The sequence below is a fragment of the Hippocampus comes genome, unplaced genomic scaffold, assembly GCF_001891065.2.
Source record: "Hippocampus comes isolate QL1 unplaced genomic scaffold, H_comes_QL1_v1.1 scaffold3, whole genome shotgun sequence".
Classification (NCBI taxonomy): Eukaryota; Metazoa; Chordata; class Actinopteri; order Syngnathiformes; family Syngnathidae; genus Hippocampus; species Hippocampus comes.
Window position 1 is genome coordinate 22,662 of NW_017805133.1, and position 9,749 is coordinate 32,410.

General features: G+C 47.5%; 1 protein-coding gene across 2 annotated transcripts in view; it reads right to left on the reverse strand.

Moving 5' to 3' along the window:
• arfgef1 (ADP-ribosylation factor guanine nucleotide-exchange factor 1 (brefeldin A-inhibited)) overlaps positions 1–9,749 on the reverse strand; it is a 33,426-nt gene that overhangs the window by 7,126 nt on the left and 16,551 nt on the right. The window contains exons 8-25 of one of the 2 annotated variants that reach the window (XM_019866284.1): positions 8,533–8,771; positions 8,275–8,385; positions 7,514–7,761; positions 7,041–7,174; positions 6,309–6,543; positions 6,125–6,224; positions 5,578–5,717; positions 5,386–5,494; positions 3,717–3,918; positions 3,520–3,631; positions 3,220–3,425; positions 3,055–3,139; positions 2,816–2,981; positions 2,439–2,590; positions 2,234–2,362; positions 575–733; positions 281–425; positions 109–199 (exon numbers count right to left, since the gene is read on the reverse strand). In XM_019866284.1, coding sequence (XP_019721843.1) covers positions 109–199; positions 281–425; positions 575–733; positions 2,234–2,362; positions 2,439–2,590; positions 2,816–2,981; positions 3,055–3,139; positions 3,220–3,425; positions 3,520–3,631; positions 3,717–3,918; positions 5,386–5,494; positions 5,578–5,717; positions 6,125–6,224; positions 6,309–6,543; positions 7,041–7,174; positions 7,514–7,761; positions 8,275–8,385; positions 8,533–8,771 — 2,763 coding nt within the window. Of the gene's footprint in view, positions 1–108; positions 200–280; positions 426–574; positions 734–2,233; positions 2,363–2,438; positions 2,591–2,815; positions 2,982–3,054; positions 3,140–3,219; positions 3,426–3,519; positions 3,632–3,716; positions 3,919–5,385; positions 5,495–5,577; positions 5,718–6,124; positions 6,225–6,308; positions 6,544–7,040; positions 7,175–7,513; positions 7,762–8,274; positions 8,386–8,532; positions 8,897–9,749 lie in introns of both variants that reach the window. The other variant, XM_019866285.1, reaches the window with a different exon arrangement.

The following is a 9,749-nucleotide window of genomic DNA, read 5'->3' on the forward strand; positions in this document are numbered from 1 at the left end:
TTGAAAACCTCAAAAAAAAAAAAAAAAAAAAAAAAAAAAAAATCAATCAATTGGTTTTAATGTAAATCACATTTCTTGATGACATTTATCAATATTGAATTTTCTGACCTGTCCACAGCCACCACCACACTCTGAGAGCTGGTCTCCCCGATAGACTCCTGGATGCTGGCGATCTGCTTACGGTCCACCGTGCCGCCAACTGCGCGGCGGCGGTAAATCGGTCAAGCGGCTTATTTTGACGGTGTTTTGTTTTTGGGTTCGGACTCGGGCGCCGACTTACCCAGGCCCAGGTACTCATCGTTGTTGGACTCTCTGGTGCTGGCCATGAAGCCCTCCTTGCTGCGCACCGTCCCGGAGATGTAGCGTGCCTTCACGCCCGTGCCGATGAGCTGCGCCAGCTCCAGCTGACTGATGCACTTCATGATCTGAGATTGCATTGAGGGGGGGAAAAAAACAAAACCGTTGATTGTCACCTCAATGTTATGTTTTGGAATATCATCAGAAAATTCATGACAACTGCCGGTATTATTGGACCTTTTCAGTAATACAAAAAAAAAATTCGAAACAGGGCGACCTCGTGCCAGGAGTTGCCGAGGTAGTTGCCGTCGGTGTGCGCCACGGTGATGAGCGTCTTGATGGTGTCGATGTTCTTCTGCTTCATTTCGGCGATGCCCGAGCTGGCCGTGAGCAGCGTGAACCTGGCCAGTGCTTGCACGTAGGCGTCCCTCTCCAGCTGTGGGGAGAAATGTCAATGCTTTTAAAATCCGGCCCCCCAAAATATGATTGAGGACTTTCTAAGTACTGACGTCATGTTTTGGAAAAAAAAATATTTTGTTGCATTGTGCGCTCTATTATCACTGGTTCATTTTTGTGCTTCTTTACTTTGCTTTGAAATCTGTTCAACTCAGCTTTCGAACTGCTTTTAAATGTTGTTATTTTTGAACTCATTCAGTACCAGCCAATTCTGGACCAAGTCTGAAAAGACGTTTAAAAACGTCTTAGGGAGTGAATGAGTTATTGGCAGTGCGTAAAGCGTATTGTGTTATATTGTGTCGGACTATAAATCAAATGATTTTAAAATTTGTATTGGTTTATTTTTTATGATGACCTCTCGGTAATTCCGAGGTACTTGCAAACGTCTAAACCAGGGGTGTCATACTCATTTTAGTCGCGGGCCGATTTGGAGCTACGTCTTCCCTCGGAGGGCCATTACGACGTTGAAACCACAAAATTATTATTTGTACACAACAAATGAATAGATTACTGGCTTTGAAATCAGTTCAGTCAATTTTAATAGTTTGTTCAATTATTGTTCAAGTGAGTGTAAACTGGGTCACAAAATTATTGCGAAATTCCAACGTTATTGTTAGAGGAATTTATGGGCGAAATTGTATCATGTTTAAAGTCTCATTTGATCTGGGCACGTCGAAGCGTCTGGGTGCGTTATCAGCACCCCCAAATTCCTTTTCAGAAGGTGCCGGCCATTTGGGCTGGGGGCTGTTGCAGCCCACACCACAATCAACACATCAAAGCGGGTGGGCAATCAGAGGAGATCAGATCCGGTCACAAAGGGGGAGCGAGTAATTTGGGAACAGCGGTCGAACAACAAAAGACGATTTGAGAACACCCGTCGCGCCCAGGCGACATTTGTCATCCGCAAAGTCCGCGATATGTTGATACAGTGTAGAACAGACCGAAAGGCGCCAACGTGCCGGTGGTTCAAAGCTCATACCCAGGTAACCAATCACGACCGAGGGGCCGGACCAGGGGTACGGTATGCAAATATCGGGGGCAATGTTTTTCTTGTATTTTGCATATGTCACAAATAAATGTTCGAACTCGAGGAGGGGGGGCTTTGAGCGTGATCACGGAGCAACTAAACCGTCGTTCGCTCTCAGAGATCCGCTTCCGTCGATATTGAAGACAATTTTCCTGTGTGCCGAGTCGTTTCTTTAACCTTGTCCGAGAAAATCTCTGACAGTTATTTATTACACGACAATTTCACATTTCAGTCCAGATTTGAGCAAGTTGACAGACATGATTTGCTTTCGCGGGCCCCATAAAATGACCCGGCGGGCCGGATATGGCCCCCGGGCCTTGAGTTTGACACTTGTGGTCTAAACAATGTGACAAACTTCCATTTCTTTTTCAGCACTCTGTCAAATTTGGGGAGTCGTCAACTAAACTATTTTACGTTTCATTTTACATTTGGCGCGTCTTTTGTCAACTCAACCTGTATGGAGAAGATGCACGCTATCCTGATAGCGCAGCGGATCCCTTCCAGACACAGCGATGCCACCTCGGTGTCGTCGCAGTCCTGCAGGCCCACGCTGAAGGCGGCCAGGAAGGGCGTCCACGCCAGCTAAAGGCGCAAACAACAAGCAGGAAGTGAGCGCAGGCGTGCGCGGAGCCGACGGCGGGGCGTCCGCCGTCGTTACCTTGAACATGGGCCGCACGTGCTCCAGGTGGGTGGCGCTGGTGAAGGGCGCCTGCACGTGGCTGACGGCCTCCATCAGAGCTTTGGCCGTCTTGGCCATCTGCTCCATTTCCACGTTGTACAGCAGACGGCGCTGCTTCTCGCTGGCCACGCCTGGAGGAGGAGAATACGGTCACGTTCTCGAGATCGCGTAGGAAAGGAAATGGCGAGTCATTTGTTCAAGTGCCCCAGAACATGTATATTCATACACACTTTATTTGAACACATGAATTAGCCAATTCAATGCTTTAATAACATTCACACTAAAAACAGAATAGTCATAAGATGTCCGGCGGGCAGGTACACGTTTCTAGTTTTCCGACTGGTCAACGCACTCACTCTGTTTGCTGGACTTCATGGTAAGCTCCTTCGTCTCCTTCATGGCGATCTTCTTGCCCGCAATCTCGTCGTAGATGGCTGACAGGTACTCCTCGGGCAGGTCCTTGCTGTCGTTGATGCCGCGATTCATCTTGATGTATTGCTCCTTGCTCATTTTGTTCTTCACCTTGACGGGAACAAGAAGAAAAAAAAAGATTTTGCGACTCCTGGTCCAAATCTACTCGAGATGGTGAACGTACTTGCGGGCTGTGAAGATCCGTTGTCAACATAATGATGGAGTAGGCGAGCACGTAGGCGGTGTCTGCGCTGGCAAAGAGGGTTTGCCTGCGAACAAAACGTATTTTCCGACACTGAGCTGCTTGACGCCGTCATCGAGAGCAGAGCACAACTTTGCCCCGACTCACCCCTGATTGCACTCGAGGTATCTGGCGGCAAACTTCTCCATCAGCCGGTCGATCTTCTGGGCCTCGCCGGGTAGCCGGAAGCCCTCGAGGAACATCCTCAGCGCCGACACAAAGTCTTTGCCCTGGAAGTCCATTTGATCCACGTAGGCGTACATCACCTCCTTATTGAAGCGCTCGTTCTCGCCGAGAAACTCCCCCACTTGAGTCTGAGGGAGCGCACGCGGCCGGGCAAATGCGGGAGGGAGGTCGCGTGAGCGGGATTGTGAAAAGTCAGGACTCGCTGGTCCAGTTGGGCCTCACCGAATCAAGGCGCTCCTCTTGGTGCAAGAACTGAGCCAGGTCCTCTGGGGTTGTACCCAGCATTCCTTGCTCTTGAAGGTACTGGATGCCCCGCTTTGGTTTCTTGTTGAACCTGCAGGACGGTGGATATTTCAAAACAAACAATGATCGGCGGCAGCACGCAAGCGGGGATGGTCAAAGCAGAGACTGAAACGGACAGGTCGATGCCCTGCTCGATGATCTCCTTCTGCTGCTTGAGGACTTCAAACTGCTCGGGGTTGTCCGTGCCCGACATCTGCGTGCTGTAGCTGCCGATGCCCGACGAGGCGGTGGAGTCCAGCGAGTTGATGCTGCCGTAGCGGTTGATGGTCTCGGGGGCCCGCGTCTCGCTGCTCTCCTGCTCCAATGGCTTCTCTTGGCCTGGAGTGAGTCGCGTACGAAGGCCAGTGAGGTCTCAAACTCATCGTTGGATTACAAACGAGGCAAAATTAGGGCTATTGTTGGAGGGCGCTAACTAAAACTAGCATACAGGGAGACTAAACAAGAAGATTCACTGACAATAAAAATCTTACCAAAATACAGTGAAACTCATGTTGACATGACAAGGGGGCACGCACGAGCTAAATTGAAATTCAAGACAATTATTTTGTAACTATTGTGAGAGCAGACACAAGAGTAACCCAGCACGGCGTTCGCGGGTCGGAAACTCTTTAAAACATTCAAGACGGGTGTCGTCACGGAAATGCGAGCCGCCATTTTGCTCACCCTCCAAATGTTTCTCTAATTACAAAAAGCACAGACATGCCACTCAAGCCATCCCATTAAGAGTCGAACAAGCACTTATGCTAACGCTACCGTTACCTGCTTTGGCTTTACAGTCATGCCCAAAGGGGGAGAAAATAAAACTCAGTTACAAAACGGGGGGTGAATGAAAACTGGCTCCTAGTCAGCTGACACTATCACATATTTTGCTGCTACACACGCTAATGGGCTGCTTAGCCAGAGGCTGCTCTACATTGTATGCTTTCAGAGCTTATGGAACACACTTGTTCTTTTGTTTGACTTCCACCGTTGGCAAACAACAAAAGCAGAAGCCAAGAAAGAGTCCTTTTCCTGGCATGCACACTATGTTGTTGTACAATGTCTTGGATTACATTCACACAAGGCTCCGTTGCCATTAAAAATTCAGAGGCTTGAGACCAATGTACACAAGCCGCATTTTCAATGTTTTGTTCATTGTATTTATTTACTTAACCAGGTAAGGCAAATTGAGTCATCTGGAATGCTGACTTGGCTGCAGACAGCAGAATACGACAAACATTCATTTATTTATTACAAAGGAGCCTAATCCATCTGAGAAAACTTCTTTTTTTTTTTTAATTACACATTGTATTTTTGACTCCGAGCGCTGTTGACTGTACTTTTATTTTTCTGGGACTGGGTGAAGAAAAGTCTTGGCCGACTGTGGTTTGATCATGAAGTCAGGAAAGTTTTAAAGAAAAAAATGGCAGCATTGGATTTTCTTTGGAAATGTGTAAGCTCCTAAAACATGGACCCTCGGATCGTTCCAAGCACATTGTGATTTTCTCAAAGTGTTTGTCACATTCATTCTACAACAAAGAGAGAGAAAACATGACGGTGATGATTTAAATTTAGAAGGAGCGATGACTCCCGTGCAGACACATCCATGCATGGCATGCACACACACTACTAAATACCACTACTAATACTAGTAGTACAACAACAAATACTATAAAGAGTGTGAAAATAGTTTGGCAAGTTTATCAAATGTAAAACTGTTACACTGGTGATTCGTTCTAAACACTTTTTTTTCCCCCCGTCAAAAGCACACTCGGGTGACATGTTGACTGACGCCTTGACACTTACCAAGGCTGGTCTGGGAGTTCGGGTTGACATACTGGTCCTTGCTCCACTCCACCATACATTTCAAAATGGACACCAGGCATTCGAGGCCTTTCTTTCTTAAGGTCAGCTCCTGTGGACGGCGTCAAGATTTTGACTGTCAAAATTGAGCGCTAATTGCGCACCAAATATTTCCGGGTGAACGGTGATGATCACCTGCGGGGGTGTCGTGCCCAGCTCGTGGCCGCCACGTCCCTGCGCTATTTTGGAGAGGTCGTTGACGAGCCGCTCGAAGATGTTGGCGGCGTTCAAGTCGCAGTCGTAGTTGACGTAAATGTCCACCACGCTCTGAGCATCTGACGGACAAAGAGAAGAAGCGTCACAAGTGCACCACTGCCGTTTGTGCCGTGATGTCTACATGTAAAAAAAATTTTTTAAAGGCACTTATTTTTCAACGCCATGTTTGTTTAGGTGCTTGCAGTTTGCACTATAATATTTTGCAACGGGGGCAAAATGTTGGCGAGAAAAAAAAAACAAGGATGAAGAAAGAAATAATTACAATGGAAATGTTATATTTTTAAAACATGTCATTGCATGACAAAATATTACAAAAATTCCAAGTATTGCAAGATAAAAAAAATAAATAAAAATATGACCAAGAAAAAAGTTGTCATGTCACCACAATTTTTCCCCCCAAAAAAAGTGTCACTGGTCCAAGAATAAACAACAGGGAGTGTCTCGAAAGAAGTCTCGAGATGCACACCTGCACATATTCTGGTGAGGGTTTGGATGACCATCCACTTATGGTCGAAGGAGCTTGTGGATGTCTCCAGGATGTAGAGGAAAATCTCCTTGAAGAAAACCTGGACAACAACGCAAGCATCATCATCATCATCATCGTGGTCACATCACCTCTTCCATTGGGCTTCGCCGGCGCCGTTCCTCACCTCGATTTGCATCTTGAGGTGCGTCTTAAAGTGCGACAGGAGCGTGAGGAAGATGGACAGCGACAGCTCAAAGACCTCGGGCACGGACGACACGCCGTTCTTGGAGAGCGCCACGCACAGGTACTGCTTGATGGCATTGATGAACATCTCGTTGGTCTTAAAGATGGGCCCGGCATTCTGCAGGATGGACAGCAGCAGCTGCAGCGACAGCACTTTGGACCGCAGCTCGTGAGACCTGAACGCACGGGTGGCACACTTAGCAAAATAGCCCAATTATGATGTCACAATATGACTCCAAATGTGGATTTTTCCATGAGATTTGTTTTACTTTTGTTACATTTTTTTGGGTCATTTCTTCCAGATATTTTTTTTTAGTCAAATATCTGCCCACTCTCCTTGCATATTTGTTTGGTATCATCATTTTTCCACATATTGTTTATTTGTCATCAGCTGTGTGTGTTATGTAATATTTTTTGTAATATTTATAATCCGTGTGCAATTCAATGGTGGAATTCATTTTTCTGAGCACTTCACGCATGATGTTTCGCTGGTTGGGGTGGGGGGGGGGGGCTATCAGGATTAACCAATCAGCAGTTAGTTGTGTTGAAATTAAGAAATGATTCATGCAACGTCTCCTCCGGATAATTTCGTGAGTCATGCTTTGCTGTGGCCGGAGCACAAAAAGCCATTTTTAAACGCGTGACTCACGTCTACCGGACGAGGGCGACTTACTTGGGATCAGGCGGTCCGTCTGACAGAGGTTTCATGGACAGCTTGCAGAGCGAGCGAAAGACAAGGAAGGCGTCTTTCTGGAGGATGTGCGAGAACTTGGCGCCCGGCGGATGACCCGGCGTCGCTCCTGATTCCTAACGGAGGAAAAGTCACAAATGTTTGGTTTTATTTTTAATTATCTATTTTTTTTGCCCCCAAACATTTTTTTTTTAATTTTTGGCAATTTTTCCCGATATTTTTAATGCTTTCTGTTAATTTTCATAAGCTCCAAAAAAAAAGTCTTTTTTTAAATTATCTTTTAACATTTTTGTAATTTTTTTTTTTTTGCCAATTTTTCCACTGATATTTTTTTAATGCCCTGTGTCAAATTCCTAAGCTCCAAAAAGCAAGTCTTAATTTTTTGTTTTTGCAATTTTTTTTTTTTTTTTTACTGTGACAAAGAAGTGGTCACTCAGCGGGGCCGCTTGCGTCACCTGAGTGTCGGTGGACGAAAGGGACAGTCTGTCATCAGGCAGCGACGGCGTGAAGCTGGCTGAGATGGGCGTGCCGGGGATGCCGTTGATGTGAACGTGCTCGCTGTCGCTCCCCAGTGTGCCCTCGTCCTCCAGCGAGTTCTGGGTGGCCTGCAGGACCGCTTCGCCTCGCTCCGTCTCCGCCTCGGCCAGCTCCCCCGGCGGCTCTTTGGCGTCCGTGCAGAGGTGGGCCGGGTCCAAGCAGTTACCTGCGAAAGAGAGCGAGGATATGTTCAAGTAGGACACTTTTTTTTTTGTTTTTTGTCAAGGCTATGGTTCTTTTAAAAGCAAGGTTATGTGAGGACAGCATTGCGCCTTGGGCCACCGTTTTCTTCTTGAATATAACTGCCTGTTTGTCCCACTTACGCTCAAGCGTGGCGCATCCATTTGAAACCGCTAATAACAAAGTTGACCGCATATGTTAGCAAAGCTTCTCACATGCTCACTCACACACGCGCGGTGTTAGCTAGCTGCCTTCTCGGATGGGCGTGCGGAGCACTTTTGTTTGGATCCACTTGCGTGACACAGGTCTATATCTCGGTAAAATAAAAATCGTACGTTTGATGCACCACTGCGAGATCACATTCCATCAAATAAAATAAATAAATAGTGAAAATTAAATTTTCGCCAGTCCTAACAAAGAACTCCTCGTTTCTTCCAATAAATGACTGCTGTGATTCCCGCAATATTTTGACTTGCTTGATTCCGAATGTGAATCTCACCTCCTGCCACGGTGTTGACCACCTCCTGCAGGATGCTCTGCACGATCTCTTGAGCTTTCTCTTCATAGTTGGGACCCGCTTCATCCTCGTCGTCCTCCTCGCCTGTTGCATCTGAACATACATCGTTTTGTCAATCATTAGTCAACAACAAAATGTGCATGCGAGATGTATTATTTTGTCCACTTGAAGTTTACACCGGCACATTTAATATAACATCATCTGTGAGTTTAAGTGTGTGAGGCTTTGAAAGGTGGTCACCTGGACTGGTGAGTGACGTGGGTGTCAGCTCGCTCTGTGCCGCTGCTGTGGCTTGGTCGGCCTCCGTCTGTTCGTTCTCCGCCACGCAGAAGTTGGAACCGTTTTCCGGATCGGGGCTCTCGTAGGCGGGCCGGGGCTCTCCGGGTGAAGAGGGGCTTCCGCCGCCGCCGCCATCGCCATCGCAATCGCCCTGCGGCCCCGGCGACGACGGGGTGGATGGGGCGGTGATGCTCGGCGTGGTCGGGGTGGCGATCGGCCCGTTGGCCTCCCGTGTGGGAGCTTTGGGCGGCGTGTGGATTTGAGGGGAGTCTGGTTCTGTGTGGTGACGGTGCCGCTCCCGTTCCAGCTGCTTTGCCTCCTGCAACTAAACAACAGGATGCGGGTGGGGTGGGTGGAGGTGAGGGTTCACATACGTGCATTAAAACAAATTAAAGCGCACACACATGCACACAGGGGGGCGGGGGGGAAAGGGAGATTAAGAAAATATTCGACTAACAATGTTTGCCTTCACTAAGGCTCCTGAACGCGTGCTCCATGTCAAAGCCAGACATCCTAATTGAAAGCGGCAATGTTGGGTGTGTTCCTTTGTACAAACCAGCAGCAGGGCTTTGGAAAAAAAAAATGGCCGACTTGAAAGAAGAAAGTCGCACAAAGTTTTAATATTAAGAAAAAAAGGTCAAATGAGAACGCAGTCGTGATGCGAACTCATTTTACACGACGAGATTTTGTTGCCCGTGATGAGAAGAATGTCGAACGTTACAGGAATGTAGTTGCGATTTTAAGAAAAAAGTGTATTCAGAGAATAGTCATAATAGCACCCCCGCCTCCCCATCGGGGGGGTTCAGTGCGTCTCAAGATCGAACTGACGTTGCTTTGCCGGGGAGGAGTGTGCTTGTGTGTGCGTCGAAACAAGACAGCACTACTTGCTGGCAAACACAAAAACAAACCCGAGCGAGCAAGCGGTGGACATTCCTTTAGCCAAGCTCCATTAGCAGCCCATGATGCGTTCAAGTGCACGGAGAGAGTCAGAATTTATGAGAAAAATGGGAGGGGGTGGGGGGGGTAGCACAACAGGTGAAGGCGACGTGGGTCACAGGCACACAAAACAATGGCGATTGATGGCCTTTCCTCATAATTCACTTAACGCAGTCGTTCACGTCTCGTTTGTCTTCACGCCTTTGCAAAAAAGTCAGCCGCCAAATCAAGTTCACGTCTTG